Here is a 19361-nt window from a genome sequence, read left to right as displayed (position 1 = left end):
ATCCCGCAAAATATATCTTTACATTTTACAAAGATATTTCCGTAAAGTTAATGTAACACAATTCTGGGATGAAGAATAAAACCGCCTTCTTCAGGTTGTACTATAACGAAGCAGACAAAGAGGGCCGCTGATGAAGACGGTGTCTGTGCAAGGTTGGTTTATTTCCCACCTCACTTGGTGTGGAACAGCAGCGGCTTGACCATGCCCGCCAGCACCTTGGGCAGCTGGGACGAGATGACCTCGGACATCATCTCGGGGAACTCCACCTTCATGGCGTCCGCCTGGATGTAGGTGCTCAGGCAGTACAGGTTGACCTTCTTGACGATCTGAAAAGCCCAAGGTCACGCTGCCAATTAGCCAGTTGTCGGGCGGATGCCAGAAAAACTCATGTACTCCCCTACTCCTGAATCATGTACTCCCACCCGAGGGGGCAGCGGAGAGCGCTGGGGGGGAGGGAGGGATAGGGCTGTACAATTACCGGTAATCAAATTTTTTAATTTCTAATGCAACTAATATACTAATCGAGTTGAGACGGTCCTCAGTTACAAAACGTTTTTTTTGGAGAGAAATGCTGAATGAATGAATCACGTTCTCAAACTCCAAAAATAATCGTTTGAATAATCGTGATTTCAATTCTGACCAAAATAATCGTGACTATGTTTTTTTGCCATAATCGAGCAGCCCGGCCCCTCGGTAAGATAAGGCTTGAAGCGTACCTCGTGCATAGAGTCCATCAGCTTGGTGAGGTGGTAGAACAGCTGGGAGCTCCCAGCCATGCCCTTCTCCCGCTGGTGGATGGCTTTGGTCAGCTCCCGGATGTAGCTCTGGCGCATCTCGTCGAAGGCCGCCTGGCTCTTCAGTCCCTCCAGGGGCACTGCAGGAGGGGAGATTGGGTTGAGGTTAGAGTCAAGCTACGCACAGCCACGTTATGTCATGTTGTTTTGGATGAACCCTTGGGTCAAAGCTTTTGATGCGTTCATCATAAAGTTGGGTCCATTATTTATTCACCACTATCTATGTCCAGCTGATGTCCAGCGCTCAATCACAACCATCTTGTTGAAGTCATCGCTGGGTCGATACATAAAGGGCAATTTGCGTTTAAAGGGCCCTTTCAAATTGAATTGATAACATCTGCTCCATAAATCAGGCCGTGTTCCAATGACTCACATGGGAATGCTTCACAGCTGTGTCCATGGATCGTTCTTATTCAGAGTAGCATTGCACCCCTTCAGGAACATTCACTCTTTGCCTTGGGTTTGGATTAACGTTAAATTCCGATACATGTCAAAAAGGAGTGTGTATGTGTTAGGGTATCTTGCTCTAGCTATGCTAGAGCAAGACGGTTATTCTGCGGACAAGGTGGATCAAACCCAGTACCTTCCCACTCTCTTATATTAGAAAATGTGACGATTCCCATTTCATTTTGCTTTGTTTGTGCTTGGTTTGGCCTGGACTTGGCTGGTTTTGCATGGTTAAGCCTATTTGGGTTAAGTTTCGTATGGCTTTCCTCGGCTTGGCTTACCTGTGTTGAGCAGAATGATGGCCTTCATACAGAGGAACTCCTCACGGGTGACCTGAAGGTTGGCAAACTCCTGGGGTATGAACTGCATGGCCAGACACAGGTCGTAGATGGGGGACTGCCTCATCTGGTCCCTGAGAAGAGGGAACCACTGACTCGTCTTCGTGCGCAAAACCCAACGTTTTGTAGCATGAATCCATTATATACAGCACGTGATGCTTTGACACTTCCGGTTGGCAGGGCTTGGAAATAACATGTTTGAAGTGTTATTGTGGCACTACATGAGAGCTTGTGTAAATCGTTGTTTTGTTTGAATGATATCGTACAGTAAAAAGGAGTGATTGTCTGTTCTTATCAAATTGTTGTAGCTGAGTTGGATAAACGATAGCTTGTCAGTTTATCCACAAGACAAGACAATCCACAAGTTATTTTAGTTTTTGTACATATTAAGATAGTTCAATGAAACTAAACAACAGGTATTAGGTATTACGATATCATTCAGTTGTATGCTTTGATTAAATTTGGCAGAGCTTTTGTGTCTATGTTAAAGGGCCATTATTTGACCAGCATGTCTAAGGCTGATAAAAAAACAATCTACTGCTGAGATGACCCTGTTTTGTATATCAACTCCCTGGTGGATTGTACTGGTGAAGTTGGATCTATCCATCATATATCTGTGTTAAAGGTGCATTCATGTGTCGTGGTAATAATGAGACTCCTCGACAGTAATGACACTCAGGCTTATGCGTGTTCCCGACAGCGACCGTTCATTGTGCACTGCATTCGGAATCTAAAAGTTCTTCACAGCAGGTTTTTTTTTATCTAACCAGTTGGAACAAATCACAATTCATTAGGATCAGTTGCAAGTTTCCACGCCTTTATTTCTTTGTAGCCTATCACCTACTATCCTTTTGCTTTTATTTATGAGAAGCACATTGTACTGCCACGGTATAGAAGGCAACACTTGCCTTGCTTCTAGAGCTGGTTTACCAGTACACAACATTTAAAACTGAGCAAAGTCGATGCCAACAAACGGTTACAACGTCAATCAATAGTAAAGTATGTGATATTATGGTTGATTATTTTATATTGAGTAAAACGTTCATGTCGCGCCATGTTCATGCGCGTCACTAGTTTATAATACGTCACCAGCTGGGCAACTCTGTTATCAAAATCTGGCCCCAGTTGCCGAAAGGAAGAATAAAATCATCAGAGCGTCATTCATGAGAACTTTCCGACGTCGCGGGAATGTTTTCCCAAATTCCCAGCGATCTGAACGCGCCATAACGCTCCCACTTACACCCAGTGGATAGCAGTGGTGGAGCCGAATCTGAATACAGCATTCGGCAAAGCAGAAATAGTTTTGTTTTTCCAAATATTTATTTCATGCGACTATATTTAAAAATATATACAAAAATAACATGCCAAATAGCTGGTGTTCCTATATTTAATACATTCTATTATTTGTGCTCTGCCTAATCCTTCAGACGGGAGAGTGGAGGGGAGAATGGTTTAGGGAGGCGGAGATAAGCTTTGCTCTGCCAGTGTAGCCAGTTTACCTACACGCTGTGTTCACTCAGCCTTCGTGTAACAAATAAGAAAGCTTATTTGATCTGTTGGGCCTTTTTTGGTTTGTTTAAATTCTGTCTGTCCGGCATCCACCAATTAGGGTGGGTGGTGGCGTGTTTCATAATGTTCAAATAGTCAATTATCAGTTGAGAGTTTAGTTCATTTTTATTATTCTCATGCCTTTAAGTGTTCATAATTATTATAATAGTTGATATAATTGTTTATTGAAAAGGCCTCTTTTTAATAATTATTTTAATAGTTTATATAATAGTTTATTGCAAAGGCCTTCCCTAACTTTTAAGTGTTCAGAATTATTTTAACAGTTTATTGAAGAATACGAATAAGTAGAATGATCTAAAGCAGGATTACTTTCTCTAATTTACGTCTATTTCCACTTTTATTCAATTGCAAATAGTTTTGTTGCCTCAAAGAATAAAGATATAAATACAAATACTCTGCTCTCTGCACATAGTTGTTCGATTTTCCAATCGCTTATTCCTAGTCGCTAGTTGAATAAGGCCCCGACTAATTATAATTATCGCTAGGGGCGAATCGGAAGGTACTTACTGGTTAAGAATCAGATCCGGGGCAAAGTATAAGAATTCACTGGTGACGTTCTTGAATGACCTCCAGCCCAGAGAGAAGACCATCAGGTTCATCCAGGAGTACTGGATCAAGGTCATCTGGTCCGAGATGTGCAGGTTACGAAAGCCTGCCAGACACACAGGAAAATTAACAACTCACATCGCAAACACTTGGCTTTGATAAGAGTAACCGCTAATGTTAATCGTTAATCTAATATTGACCTTTCAGTTTTGATTCAAATGCTAAGGTTGGTCATTTGCTTGGAAACATTACAGACACTTGTTTTTCCTTTTGATGCCAAGGCAAACGTTTTTGCACACGATGTACTCAACGAGAGAGGGTTGTAACTTTCAAAAACAATGTTGTAGACACTAAGTTGTTGAAAGTTTTGGCTACAAAGTAGAGTGGTTTATCTTTTTAGCCTCTGTCTCGCTTTCACTCCTCCTTTCCCAGAATCTCTTTCAGGGGACGACAATTGTAAAACTCTAAAAACACTCCTGGTCGCTCTCCCAATCCTGAGCACAAACAAAACCAGTGTATGACGTAGACAAAACTAATTTCCCACACATTACCATCCATCCCGTTTAAAAACAACCTGTGTGTGACCAGCTCAGACCCCTAGTTATCAAAGCTGTAGCTTAACCGCTTCCTGCCGGTTAACAACCATGACAACAGCCACGGCGGCCGGTATCTACGAAGCCGAGGCCAGCTGGGGGGGGGGGGGGGGGGGGGGGCAAACTAGCTGCTTTCCCTACGCTAACAGACTGTGGGTGACCCTGACCAGAATGGGGGATAGGGAGTGAGGGTCAGGGAAGAGGGGGGAGGGTGGGGTAAGCACAGATACCTGGCAGGGACTTGGACCACCTGACAATCCACAGCAGCTGCATCTCGCACAGCCGGTTGAGGCTGTTGAGCAGCGCATGCGGCAGGTCGAGCTGGGTGTTGTCGAAGCCCGAGTACGCCATCTCCGGCTCGATGTTCTCCAGGATGGCCAGGATCTGGGAGGACAGCTGCACCTCTCGGATGCCCGGCATGCAGGACGCGGAGCCGTCGCCCGTCATCGCCAGGTGGGACTGGAACATCAGGTTCCCGGGGGACATGCCCATTGCCTTGAGGGCCCCGAAACGCTTCAACTTCCTCCCTGTAGTGGGGAGGGGGGGGGAGTGGACAAACACGGAGCACTGGTTAGATATCCAAACGATCCAACTCATGAAGACATCTTTGGTTCCATGTTCAAAACATACTAAAGACTCAACAAATGTTTTTGAGGTTCTCTAGCGATAGTGAGTTAGTGCTTTTTTTTTTATCTACAATGATTCCAAATGAATTCAGAGGGCTGTTCCTTCAGCAAGAGTGTGTATCGGTGTATATAGGGGGGGGGGGGGGGGGGGGTTGCTCTGTCACCAGACTAGCTCCCTCCCCCAAGATGGAGCCCAGATAGAGGTCAGCGTAAGGCGAAACATAGCATGCATCCGTACCTCCTAGCATCATCCCAGCCTGGTAGCACTTCCTCAAGCGGCACGCGGGGCAGTTCTTCCTCCGGATCTTGTCTACGATGCAGTCATTCCGTCCAGCACAGAGGTAATTATGATGGCCTGCTCAAGGAGAAAAAGAAACACAATATACCCAATTTTAACATCATTCACTGACAATGGCTGTCTCTTATCTCTTTCTCATCTCTTCTCTCTCCCCCCCTCCCTTCTCTCTTCTTTTCTCTCTTTTCTTGTCCCTGCTCCCTCTGACTTTTCCAACACAACAACCACGCAGAAATTGTGTCCTTCTGTAAGATACACAACTGCTCGACAAACACACAGCTTTTTCCTCTGAGGTGAGTTTCGGAGAATAGATAGGACACTGTGACACTCACTAGTTGCCAAATAACCACAGCTGGGTGACCAGAACACTGTGAGCCTTACTCTAATTAGGCACCCCCCTCCAAGATGTGAGCGATACTGTAGCTAAAGTACCTCTAACCGCCACATTGTTAGTGTAAGTCCAGCTACAGCACCTCTAACCGCCACATTGTTAGTTTTAGTCTAGCTATAGCACCTTCAACGTCAGGATGTAAGCGTAACTAGTTAAAGACCCTCTAACTGCCAAGATATGAGCGTTAGCAATAGCCCCTCTAAGGACCAAGATATTTGCATAACTAGCTGAAGCAAAACTAGCTCTAATCGCCACAATGTGAGCGTTACTCTAGCTAAAGCTCCTCTAATCTCCACAATATAAGTGTTACTAGCTAAAGTCCCTCTAGCCGCCACAATCTCAGTTTAGCATATAGCTTAAGCCCCTCTAGCCGCCACAGTGTTAGCGTCACTAGCTAAAGCCCCTCTTACTGCCACAATGTGAGCGACACTGTGGCTAGAGCCCCTCTAACTGCCACGATGTGAGCTTGGCGTAGCTAACGCCCCTGTAACCGCCACGATGTGAGCTTAGCATAGCTAAAGCCTCTGTTACCGCCACAATGTGAGCATTAGCTAAATAAGCTATAATTGCTTCAGTGGCAATTAAACTATTCCCTAATCGGCTTGATCAATTGACTTTCACAGTGTACCTTTTGTTTGAATTCTTTTAATTTATTTGTTTGTGGCTATTTTTGATTTATTAGGCTATAGTATCTTTTTTATTGTGATTACATTTTATTAATCGTTTTGTCTAACAAGACCAAGGATCATGAACGCCTAATACAGAAATATATGTCAAATATATGCATATATATGAAAACATTTAACGACAAACTAGTTGTGTGAGAGCCATCAAATGTTGAAGTGCTAAGAATTTAAGGATACAATTTGGTGCACCAAGGCCCCCGCAGGTTGAAGCGACACAAGGTCCCTTATTTGGGGAGACAGACGTCAACGTCAGCACGTGTACGTGCCCTCACCTTCTACCGCTCGCTTGAAGAACACCTTGCAGCTGCCGCAGGTTAGAACCCCGTAATGACACCCGGACGCCTCGTCCCCGCAGATCATGCACAGCCTCTGGGGTGGCATGCTGTAGAAATCACGGAAATACACGCACGCGCACACACACACACACACACACACACACACACACACACACACACACACACACGGATATACACACACCAATACACACACGCATATACACCGGCACGGAGACACACACGCACGCGCGCACACAGACAGACGCACAAAATAAATTAGATGTTTTTTCATGAAGTGACTCGGTGAGCTGACTAAAGTTGTCGTTTATTGTCTACCTGTTATCTCATAATTACCCGGGAAAGGTGGAGTACGAAGGCGAGTGCCTCTGTGATGCGGGACTGGCACCATGGGCCCCATACGGGTACAGGTCGTCGGACAGACCCGCAGACTGGCTCCAGAACTGCGCGTCCGCCGCGTTCCCAGTCGGGAAGGACCACCGCGGGGCTTCATTCTTGTACACCATCAACTGCTGCAGATGATGGTGGTGCTGCTGCTGCTGCAGATGATGGTGCTGCTGCTGTTGTGCATGTGCGTGTGCGTTGGTCATGTGTGCGTCGAAGTTGGGCATGATGCCCTTGCTGGGCTGCCCACCCCTCAACTCAGTTCTTACTTGGGGTAGGACTACAGGTGCGAGCGGGTCCTGCTGGTTCAGTTCGACCAGGAAGTTTGGGGACCCCTCTATCCCCTGGGAACTCGTCGAAGTGAAGCTCGACGCGTCATCCGCGAAACCCGGCGGCGGCTGTTTCTTCTCGACGTCATAAAAAGCGTCTAGTCCGGCCATCTCCGTGGGCAGGCCGAACCCGGGGCCACCGGGATGGTCCATGATGAGCGACGGCTCTTTCTCGTCCTTTATAAACTTACAGGTCGCGGTCGACGCGCGTTGCGCCTGCAACCTTTGCACCGTTGATTCTTTGGCTCTCGGCACTTTGACATAATCAGCCCACGACATGTTCATGTTGTCCGTCTTCAAGTGTTCCTCAACTCGGCCGTAGGAGTGCTGCTTCAGGGCCAGCGGGTGATCCACCAGGGGGCATTCTTTGTAACCGTCGTGGTCCAGAAGCGGTGCGCCCTGGTGCAACAGAGTTCCGATGTTGCCAAAGTGACGCACGGCGGTGGACACGCAGGTCGACGCTGGTGATTTTCCGTGGCAGAATCCCATGTCGTTCAGTTTACTGATGGTCGTGTTGTCTCTGGATTCCGTGGAGTCGGCGAGAGAAGTGCTTACTGCGTCCATCCTCCCATTGGGTTTATTCTCCATCTGCGTCCGGGGAAAGCGCGCGTTCTGAAACCCCCACCCTGCTCCTCAGCCCTCCCCCTGAACACACTCTCGCTTTGACGCTTTGTTTTTCCCTGCTGTCTTTCACATTAAAAGTTGGCTATTTAATAAATGGTTTATGAAATGGATCGTTTAATGATAATACTAATGATTCAAATAATACTAGCCTACTAATGAATTACAAAGCCTAAAATAAGTACCATTAGAGAAAATAAGTACCCGAGTCTGATGAAGAAATGTTGAACTGACACGTTTCTGTTGTTCGCCTTTCGCTGTCATCTTTCAAAACTATCCGGCGGCCCTTTCCTTTTCCCTTTTCAGTCCAGCAGAAACCCGTTTCCTCCGTCCTCTCAGTTTCCACCCTGGGTGGTGAACAAGAAGTCTCCACCCCGGGGGGACGTGCCTCAGTTTATAATCCGAGTTTATCGCGTCTCCCTGTTTCTCACACCATATAGATGTGATAAAACTCATTAGATAATGCTAGATAGACAAGCTATGATAGAGGACATATCTAATGCTAAACATTTAATTATATTACACACATGAAGTGGTCAGATGTTGACTGTATCTAAATGATCACATAGGAAACTACTGGACATATTACGCCCACACTCGGTCCTAAATGAATGCAATATAACTCGGCCTATTACTTGAATAGGAAGAATGTACGTATGGATTAAAAGTAGTGGCTGGTCCTGCAGTGTGGTGCTGAAGCTGTACCCGCAGGCTACAGAGAGCAAAGAGTTGGACGCAGCCGGGGTCGTCCTCTATATGATTGACCTCTTCAAGTCGTCGTGACATTGGAGCTTTTAAATGTTGGGAGAGAGGAGAGAATATTGCCTCGATTGGCTTCGAGTGAGGATTTTTATTACATTGACATTGCTGAAGACAAAGACGAACAGGATTCATGGATGATTTAGGGGCTCCGATTCCGAAAATAAACACTAATACTTGACATACATTTTTACATTTAATATCGTCGATAATTACATGAAACAAATGTATCTTTATATATATATATATATATATATATATATATATATATATATATATATATATATTTGATCATATTTTTATTAGGAATATAAGGTATTTGTATTACAAAATGTAATACAAAACTTTCAGAAACGTGACAGCATGTTTGGAGTAGACAAACATTTGCGGATGAATTTGTGGTTTCCAAAAATGTAATATTGAATTAGTGGAGCTTGAATCATATAATGCACTGTCCATATCTTCGGGCAAATCACTCCAACCACAGGGCATATGTTGTGATAACAAGGCCTTGATTCTTAATTTAAACATAACTGTAACCCCACAACATGATAAAACCAGAACCTTATGACATAATATAATCCCACGCCCATTTGATTCATGAGTTGGTCATGTAGGCCTACTACATGGAATGATTTTCCCAGAATTCATGAGTGGGCGTAGTGAGTGTTGTTTTTGTTTGTCATAATCAGTGGTGCGTTCGTGTTGCTGATGTTGAGGTGTGTGGTTATGATGCACATCGTGACCTTGGGTCCATATCTCCCCCGTCACACGCCTGCTATCAGTGGGCATCAGGGACCACTATCTTAAGGCTTGCCGTTGCGTCATGGCTGCCTCATTTAAACACTGGATGGAGTAGTGTCCCCCTCTCCTTCCCCCACCTTATCTTTTATCCGGATGTAAAACCGGATGTCAAGGAGTGAAGATATTGGCTTCTAATTCCGAAATGTAGGCCGATAATTAAAGTTCCCAGTTGTGCAAGTTGACTCACCGAAAATGGGAGTAGATTTGCACAAAATATTGATAAAACAAAAAATGCATTGCCTTCGCAGTATGTGCCCACAAGCTTGTCGTCCCAATTATCCTAGTCTGAAGAATTTCCCATGAACCGGTAAGATTTTATCCGGGTCTGAGCTTTGGCCTCTTCAGTCACGTAGGGTCTAGGGTTCTTGTAATTATCAACCAAAAAATTACACTGCAACCAACGGTTTCCCGGGGTTGACAGTCGAGCCTTAAAAAGCTATTATCTCCATTTTTTATGATCTGATTTTGGTGGAGGAGGCTCGCGTGACAGGTCAGACAGTTCCCCCGCTTGTGTGTGTTTGTGAGAGATGGGGCAGGGAGAGAGGGAAAAGAAAGTGAAAGAGAGGGAGCGAGACGGACAAGTGTGTGTGTGTTTGTGTGAACAGGAGGGTCCTGTGTGTGTGTGTGTGTGTGTGTGTGTGTGTGTGTGTGTGTGTGTGTGTGTGTGTGTGTGTGTGTGTGTTGTGTGTCAATACAACGCGTCTCATTTCTGTTATGGTTTCCATGTGTTGATACAAGAAGAAATTCTAAGATTTATTGATGTGTTAGAGGCCCATATTTTTTTCTTATTTGTCTATTCTATGATAATAAGGACTTATATTGATCTTGGTTAGGCATAACACATGGTTTCAATAACCCTGTTTTGTGGCAGAAAGTAAATGAACTTTATTTAAGGGATTGCTGCCTGTACAGTTAAAACATTTCCGACTTATTAATTTGACCCTGCCTGATCGCTTCAACATTATAACTTTATTAATGATTTATATTCAATAACTCAGGGGAAATCAAACATTGATGCGGGGAGAAATTATTAACAACTCACAGAGCTGTTGGTGTGGAAGGAAAATAAAAACAATGCAACTGGCAGCAGGAGTCTCTGTAGCACCATCTAGAGGCTCAAAAGGGGAACGACTACCGGAGTAAACACAAAATAACATTCTGAATTAAATATTCAGGTTGTGTAAAATAGTGTTATTTCATTCGGGAAAAATGTTCTAATGAACACGTATTTTATGTATAGGCTTAAAAAAACAAGACATTTCTGCATTTCTAAACTGTGTGGAATACACCTCTAATATAGACACATATCCATATGTAAAATAACTAATATCTTAAGGATAGTCTAGTGATAACATGTTCTGGGTGTGAAGACCACAAGCTAACTTGTCCGCAGTGACCTTTCTCGCTGTTTTTTCCATCGTTAGTCGCTCTGGAGGCAGGCGTCTGCTAAATTACTATATATAAGAATAATAATAACATTGCATCAATTAGTGTCGCGCGCTTTTCTGTTGGAGGTGGCGCGTGTCACCTCCTCCAGCCGTCGGATGAGGCCAGCCATGGCGTCCATGTTATAGCTCTTGCACTCCAGCAGCTCAAAGCGCAGGCTGGAGATGTCCTGCTTGATCTCCTTCAGCTCGCCTGCAGGGGGCGCCAAAAGCATCGGCTTTTATTAGATTGTACTCCAACTTTATTGCTTTTATCGCTTTGCATACGAGGTTATATATTTGATTTTACTCCTTCACCAACGATTACTTATTCTGAATACTTTGCTGATTTACTATCAAGTATTTTAGGATTAATATAAAGATTAATATTCTGAATCTAAATGCCCAGTCATACATGTTTAGAACCAATAACAATTGCCCAAAGATAGGTTCTGACGATGAGTGACAGTTGACTCCGCCTACCTTCGTTGACCTCATCATGGTCGCGGTCTGACTGGGCGTTGATGATGTACCTCTTCACCAGGCGGTTCATAATTTTCTGTTCAAATACACACACGCACACACGCGCACACGCATACACACAAAGACGACAGCATTCGACAGCATTCCGGAGGTTTCAGAATCGGTTGGTGATAAAACCACTCAACTCCCTAGTGCCCTTGAGCTGTGAGTGTGTCAGTGGAAGGTTGCCAACACTGATAAGAAAAAATATAGGCCAGGGGCTTGTGTGTGTACGTTTGTGTGGATCTTTCTGTGTTTGTGTGTTTATCTATTTGTGTGTCGCTAGACAAGGAGAGGAAGAGATGATATTTTTATGGGAGTGTGTTTAGTCATCCAATCTAATCACTGGTGCCTTAAGACATGTTTTAATAGCCATAATAAATGGAAGCCTGCCACTGGTGTGTGTGTGTGTGTGTGTGTGTGTGTGTGTGTGTGTGTGTGTGTGTGTGTGTGTGTGTGTGTGTGTGTGTGTGTGTGTGTGTGTGTGTGTGTGTGTGTGTGTGTGTGTGTGTGTGTGCGTGTGTGCAACCTCACAATCCTAAAAAGGAAGAATTACATGGAGAGTGTACAATGGATGATGTAAGTGTTCGGAACATGAAAACAAATAAATACTTTCATATGAATCTAATACTGCATATGAATCTGTGTGGAATACATAAATGAATAAATACTGTGAAGCGATCGTTTAAAGGTGCTTTACCTGGTGTGCGCTCGGGGCCGTGGATGTAGCAACATTTTCTTCATCTGGCGGATTCAGCTAACGGTTAAAAGATAATAAATGTTGACGTGGACATTGGGGGTATCGAACACAGAACCTTTTGGACTCTGAGTCAAAGACTCTCAACCAGTGGTGACCCCGTGAATACCCCGTGAATATCTGCATAATATCATCATATCCCAGAGAAGTAGTTCATTTTAGTTTGCTTATGGCCACGAATCATTAGTTGATAGAGAATCACCTTTGGTAAACACCCCTAACATTAACAAATGTATTATCAAACATCGGTAAGCTTTTAAGTCAGCCATCTCCCACGACCCCAAAATGCATATACGGAGACCCCCGGAACCCCCAGACTAGACTACCCCCGTTCCCTCAGACCTTGTTGAGCTCCGGGTTGAGCTCCGGCTGGTCCTTGACCTCCAGGTGAGGAAGTCTACAGAGAAGTTTGAGGATTCCCAGTGTCGTTCCCAGGATGCACTTGGGGCTCGGCACGAGGTTGAAGGGCACGGGCAGCGTTCCGCCATGCTCAAAGTAAGAGAACCAGAGTTTGGAGCGGGCAAACTTCCACTCCACGTCGGAATCGTCCTGCAGCACGACAGGGAGGAAGGTAAGAGGTGCCGGTCCATCATTCAATTATTCATGAGAGAAAGGATTTATTAATTCATAAGAGAGATGAAGTGTTCATGCGTCAGAGGGATAAATCTATGTTACGATCCCTCTTGGAATTCATGTGGGGTTGCCGGGGCTCGCTAGCTTATTTCGTCTCACAGATCAGACCTCAGATTAACAATTTAAAGTCTGATAGTAGACGAGCTCAATGCTGGGGTGATTTGTTAAGACCAATCATAGTGTTTGAGGGTAAAGGCCTCAAAAAAAATACTGCTAACTATAAGCCGTTACAACCCGCGTTGAATCTGCCTCTTCTGACATCACAAGTGGGCGTGTCCACCCAGATGTATGATGGATAGATGAGGAACGTTTGCTACAGTCCACTGGGTAGGCTGGTAGACTCATCTATCCAGCACACATCTAGGTGGACACGCCCACTTGTGACATAAGAAGAGGCAGATTTTCCAAAACGGCTTTTAATGACTAATCACACTCACACCAGGTGGTGTAATATGTCACCTTTAAAACTATACGTGGAAGCATTTGCACAACCGAGTAAGAAAAAATGTGACACAGGGCCGAATAAGGCTTGGAACCACAGCTTTGGAACCTAAAAGAACCAACCGCGAGCGATGTCACCGGGATGTTCTGGACTCACCTCGATCTCCTGGAAGGAGCTGTTGAACATGGCGATGAGCATGTTGAGGAGGACGATCACCATGATGATGTTGTAGACGCCGTAGAGGATGTAGCCCGTGTTCTCGATGAACTTGTGGTTGGTGTCCAGAACGACGGATCGCACCTCGGAGAGGCCGAAGATGGCCCAGAACAAGGTCTTGAAGCTCTCCTCCACGCTGGGTGAGGAGGAAACACAAGGAGCTCTCTGTTGGTGTGAGGTTCAGTCGCTCAGGCAGCACAATGATTTCCAACCTTTTGTGTTATGAACCCACACTTCAGTCACTACAATCACACTACAATCAGTACCCCGTCATCCACACCAAACCACAAATGTTATTCAATTTGGACCCATAATGTCCGTCGGGATACATTAAGCTGTGCAGTGAACATCGCAATGAACACAGAGGGCACCTACCTTAACATACAAAAGTTGTATGCAGATACCTCATTCCATTACGTCCTTTGCCTTTAAGTAATTGCCTTTAAGCTTAATACACTACTTCGCCAGCAGGTGGCACAGAATGACACATAAACGGCATCTTCTATTTGTGTGTGTGTGCATGGATTATGTGACTAAAATCCAAAAACTGTCATCAGTAATGGCTACAGCCGAGATTTGGTCCAAAAGGGTGGCCACTGGGATAGGTGCTGGGTGGGCTATGAATACCTTGTGTGACTGCTTTCAGTCCTTGTTAATATGGTTGTTGCCTAGGAACTCATATTATAGTCGGATCATTTAGCTTCATTATTAATATTTTAGTGGCCTATAAACTTAAACCATACTGTTAATACTGTCGTGGGGTTTAAAATGGAAGGCGTATTTCTGCCCCTGGTCCAGGCTGCTTGTACAAATTGTACCCCAGGTGGGTACCACTGATTGATCAGACCCTGTATTGAAGCGACTTACAAGGGAAGCGAGGTTGAGAACAAACGATGGAAGCAATCACAATAGAAGAAGCACTAGTTTTACTGCAGTTTTTTAATATCTAAATGCTGCAGAATGTAGCCAGAGCCCTTAGCATCTTGGTTATTGCTGTGCAGCTGGGGCAAAGCGGTGGAAACGATACACAGATCAGCCACTAACACACATTGTAACCGTGTTCTGATGTGTGGCGCTACTCTGTACAGACTCTTGTTCAGATATGGCTACTCAGTACTTCTGCTGGTTGATTTAAAAACTTGGTCAAGTGGCACTTTTTGGATTGTATGTTTTGATTGATCTTAGCCTCACCTTTAAATGGCATCATATTGAAGCCGAATTCCTTTTATGAATATATTCGGTACTTTCTTAATCCCAAACCGGTACTTGAGCAGTTGCCAGAGCATAACGTTCAGGACAGTTTCACAAATTCAAATAGGATTTAGGGATTTTTGACAGTTTGAATAGAGAAATGTAAATACATCAAAGATATACAAATATATACATTTCGGAAAATATGTTTATTTTTATAAAAATAAATGCAAATTAAATTTATATCTACATATATATATATTTTTTTTAATAATATCTATAAATGTATAAATATATCTTTTAATAAACATAATTTTACATAAAACGTACTTGTGATGAATCAGATGTGAACTCACGTGGTGAAGGCGTCGTTCTGCTTGGCGCCCAGGTAGTAGGAGTACAGGATGAACATGCCGATCATGAAGGCCACGAACACGGTGATGAAGATCACCATGAACTTGAAGATGTCCTTGACGGTGCGGCCCAGCGAGATCTGCAGCGGCCCGAAGCTCTCGTTGGCCGGCAGGATGTAGGCGATGCGGGAGAAGCTCAGGACCACCGCCACCGCGTACAGCCCCTCGGACAGCAGCTGGGGGTCCGACGGCATCCAGTGGATCCGCGCTGGAGGTACGCACGCACACACACACACACAGTGTGACAACCCGCTCCCCCACCAGGGGGATCCGGGGTGGTGAAATGTAAATGGACTGCATTTATATCGCGCTTCATCTAACCATCGGCCACCCAAAGCGCGTTACAATATTGCCCCACATTCACCGCTCACGCGCACATTCACACACCGACGGCGGAGTGAACCATGCGAGGCGAGGCGACAGCCAGCTCGTCGGGGAGCTAACGGTCAGGGGTTAGGTGCCTTGCTCAAGGACACCTCGACACTCTAGGAGGAGCCGGGGGGATCAAACCAACAACCTTCAGGTTACCAGCCGACCCGTCTCTACCTCCTGAGCTACTGCCGCCCGCTCTACCTCCTGAGCTAGTGGTGGAGGGCGTGTACCGCCGCCCTCCACCAGCCGGAGGCAGAGAGCGCCACATTCCTCGCCCTCATCAGCCTGACGGGGAACACCTGGCCGGGGGGAGGAAACGAGCGGGCGGACATCTTGTCAGGCAGCCGAGGACTCATTCCAGGGCAGTGGGACCTACCAGGAGGGGGCCATTGACACGTCCCAGGCTACGAGGCTCCCGGAGACCCTAGCACCGTGTGATTGACCTTTGTTCTTTTGCCTATTCTGTGAATAAACGCAGACTGCGGCTTAAACCAGCATCCAGTGCGTGGTACTTGCCGTGACAAATAGACTCTTACGGAACCGGGTTGCGACAACACACACACACATACGAAAAGAAACACACACACACACACACACACACACACACACAAAGAAACACACACACACACACACACACACACACACACACACACACACACACACCCACACACAAAGAAACACACATGCGCGCGCACACACACACACGCGCACGCACACACGCTTGCAGGGATGCGCGAGTTTGTGTTTGTGCATACATTAAACATACATACGCAAACGCACACACACACACACACACATGTCTGATTAATTATTATTGAGTAAATGAGCAGATGCTCTTATCCAAAGTGGCTTCAGAGCATTGAGATGAGGTCGTGAGGTCAAGCATCTGGCTCAAGGCTGCCTGGAGATCAACATGGACACATCACCCTGAAGCTCTCACCCTGATGCTACCATGCTCCATATAATAACGACCTTTATACTGTTTATAATAATATCATAATAATAACCAAATAATAATAACATAAATAATACTATGATACATGAAATAATAATTATAAATAACTATATACAATTTGCCATTTAGAGATTTCATCCAAAATGACTTACAGTGCTTTTTTCCCATAATAAGCAATACAAATATAATAATATAATATATAAATAATGCAAAAAATAACAATCATACAATAACACAATATTAATTGTTGTCAAATACAACTGATAAAAAATTAAAAATTAAAATACCAAAAAATCAAACATTGATATATTAAAAGCAACCAAAACAATCCTACTGATAAAGAGGCGGTCTGGAGACTGACCCAGGTGGAAGTACTGGACCTCCGCGGGCAGCGTGACGTTGGCCAGGTCGGTGTAGCGCACGTCCACGTAGAGCTGGGCGGCGTGCGCGTGCCAGAAGGCCATCCACCGCGCCGTGAAGGACGTCACGAAGATGGCCAAGATGCCGAAGTCCAGCAGGTTCCAGGGCTCGGACACGTACTCCCTGATGTCCTGCGACCAGATGTGTTTACACTCGGCGCAGATCTTACCTGGACAAAGAGAGCATTGTCACAGATGTGTTGTGTATCGTAGCCTGTATTTAGCCATGTGACTGCCCCGCGGTCGCGGATGGAAGCTAGCGAGGTGCTAATTTGCGTCTCTTTTCATTGAGCCTCATGTCTGTTTGGACATTGTCACTGATTAATGGACAAAGTAGACTTATATTACCTAATTCAGCTTGAAGAAAGGATACAAATGTTCACACCGAATTGGGAAGTCTAAAGTATTTTCCTTCCTTTTCTAAACCAGCATTAACAAAACTAGCAAACAGGTATGCTTATGAAGTTGTTAATGATCAGTCATTATTTGTGTATGTATGGGTGAATGCAGAGCGTATTTTACGTTGCAGAATCATACATCATCCTTTAGCGGACATTATGGCTAACCAGGGTCCAACATGAACACCTGCTACCAGCCAATGGCAAAAACTCACTGATACATATTAATTGCTTGGCCATTAAATTGTGTCACTGACGGGTAAAACAACACAATTCTAAAAGTTACAATTGAACCCTGGCTCATACTGGCTAAGTAGGTTCCTTTTTTATATGCTAATGAAGGTCAACGTTATTATCTTATTATATATTATTTTCTAATATTCTGGTATGAGTGTGGGCAGAGTAAACATAATTTCCCCTGCGTGGGCGGTTTCCTGCTCTCACTAACGATCGCAAGCTCCGGCAGACTCACTTATAGTTATTACAGTGTGCGTGTGTGTGTGTGTGTGTGTACACTAGTGTGTGCACGGATGTGAGTGCATCCTTGTGTGTTGGCCTATGTGAGCGTGTGTCGTGTGTGTGTCTGGATGTGTGTATGTGTGTTAATGCAATATGGCAAACTGAATTCTTTCTCATTCTCAGCAGAAATTATCTGATAACGGATGAAATGGAAATCATGTGACCGGAATAGAGAGTGCGCGTGTGTGTGTGTGTGTGTGTGTGTATGTGCCTGCCTGCCTGCCTGCCTGCCTGCCTTCGTGCGTGCGTGCGTGCGTGCGCGCGTGCGTGCGTGCACCGGTTCCATTTGAGAGTGCGTGTGCAGTGCGTCTCCATGCGTCGCTCAGTGACCTCCCCCCCCTGACCTATGACCCAGGATATGATGAGGATCTCCATCCAGGTGAAGGGGGTGGTCTTCATGCGGAACAGCTGGGAGGGGTGGTCCTGGGTGGTCATGTTGGGCAGCAGCGCTGTGCCCTGGAAGCGGTCGGCGGCGTTCATCACCAGCAGGAACAGGAACACCATGAGGGACGCGGCGTGGGCCACGAACTTCAGGAAGGGCCCCCGCATCACCCTGCCCAGCTGGAGAGGGGGAAAGGTGAGGCAAGGAACGTTGTTCTGCGTTAACACCGGAGGGGAGGGTGGGGTGCCACAGCATGAAAGGACGGCAAGTCAAAAATAAAATAATAAAACTACAACATGTGTGTCGAAGAGATACGGGTATAGACGCGTCCATACCCGTTTATATAGGCATGATAACCATAGGTCTGCATATGCAGTAAAAGTAGTCCAAATATAGATGCAAAATTAATGTCAACATTATCGGCGGTTCATTAACAATAATAGCAGAAGTGACTTAAAGTGTGCAGTATATGCTATTGAAACGGTTCATCAACACATACCATAATGCAAAACTATGTGTAAGTCTAAAGTGTGTAAGGGACTAAAGTGTCAAGTGACGTCCCATGGGCCCCCCCAGCGGGGGGGGAAACGGCGCCAGATGGGACGTCCGCTGGGGGGAAGGGCACTTCCCACGACAGATTTTAGTTCCTTGGCAGAGGCTTTTATCCACAGAGCCTCACAGTGGATACTTCCTTAGTGGCAGATCATTAAGGAGCGGCTACGGTCGTTGGGGGCATCATCCACACCTTGGTGTCTGAACCCAGAAGCTTTTCTCTAACCCCTAACCCCTGGAGACCAACTCGCCCCTGGAGCCTGAAGGCAGGTGAGGACGACACGATTTAAAACAGCGATGATCGTCTCCAGCTCATAAGTGCCGTCGGCCTCTCTCTGCAAAACAGACGGCAAACAGTCGCTTAGCCTCAGCGGCTGTTTAATTTGTCCCTCTTGTTGGAGAGCGCATACATTAAAGCATGTCCTGAGGCACTGCTCGGTCAGCAGAATGCTTTCTTTGCAGGCTCACTTGTGCGGCGCCTTCGTCCCTGGAACATCTGTGTGGTGACAGTGATGGTGGATTTGTGTGCGAAGAAGGACGTGCTTCTGTCTAGCTTTCAGCGTGCCGTCGGAAGGACAGACGGTGCTGGTGAGCGCGGGGACATGGCGCTGACTGACTGGTGAAGGATAAATGTCTGTTCAAGCCACAAATCCACAAGTATTATCGTGTCCTGAATTTAAGGAAGATTGCG

At 45.5% G+C, this 19361-nt stretch overlaps 2 protein-coding genes across 3 annotated transcripts in view; both read right to left on the bottom strand.

The window, feature by feature from the left end:
- Window positions 1-6: 6 nt before the first annotated feature.
- On the bottom strand, window positions 7-8231 carry pgr (progesterone receptor). Of its 2 annotated transcripts, none has more exons than XM_060074943.1 (8): window positions 6915-8231; window positions 6558-6667; window positions 5152-5271; window positions 4518-4814; window positions 3656-3800; window positions 1523-1653; window positions 717-874; window positions 7-326 (listed from the first exon to the last, which is right to left on the bottom strand). In XM_060074943.1, the coding sequence occupies exons 1-8, from the start codon at window positions 7877-7879 to the stop codon at window positions 171-173; spliced, it is 2082 nt and encodes a 693-aa protein (XP_059930926.1). In that variant the 5' UTR covers window positions 7880-8231; the 3' UTR covers window positions 7-170. The 2 variants fall into 2 exon arrangements, with proteins under 2 accessions (XP_059930926.1, XP_059930927.1); XM_060074944.1 differs by having other exon boundaries at window positions 5152-5268; window positions 6915-8230.
- Window positions 8232-10425: 2194 nt separating this feature from the next.
- trpc6b (transient receptor potential cation channel, subfamily C, member 6b) overlaps window positions 10426-19361 on the bottom strand; it is a 13694-nt gene continuing 4758 nt past the window's right edge. Inside the window, exons 5-12 of the mRNA XM_060074941.1 lie at window positions 18081-18297; window positions 16762-16989; window positions 15017-15281; window positions 13410-13605; window positions 12521-12727; window positions 12122-12178; window positions 11383-11458; window positions 10426-11113 (exon numbers count right to left, since the gene is read on the bottom strand). Coding sequence (XP_059930924.1) covers window positions 10959-11113; window positions 11383-11458; window positions 12122-12178; window positions 12521-12727; window positions 13410-13605; window positions 15017-15281; window positions 16762-16989; window positions 18081-18297 — 1401 coding nt within the window. The 3' untranslated portion in view covers window positions 10426-10958. The remainder of the gene's footprint in view (window positions 11114-11382; window positions 11459-12121; window positions 12179-12520; window positions 12728-13409; window positions 13606-15016; window positions 15282-16761; window positions 16990-18080; window positions 18298-19361) is intronic.

The sequence above is a fragment of the Gadus macrocephalus genome, chromosome 16, assembly GCF_031168955.1.
Source record: "Gadus macrocephalus chromosome 16, ASM3116895v1".
NCBI lineage: Eukaryota > Metazoa > Chordata > Actinopteri > Gadiformes > Gadidae > Gadus > Gadus macrocephalus.
This window is presented reverse-complemented; position numbering and strand designations above follow the sequence as displayed.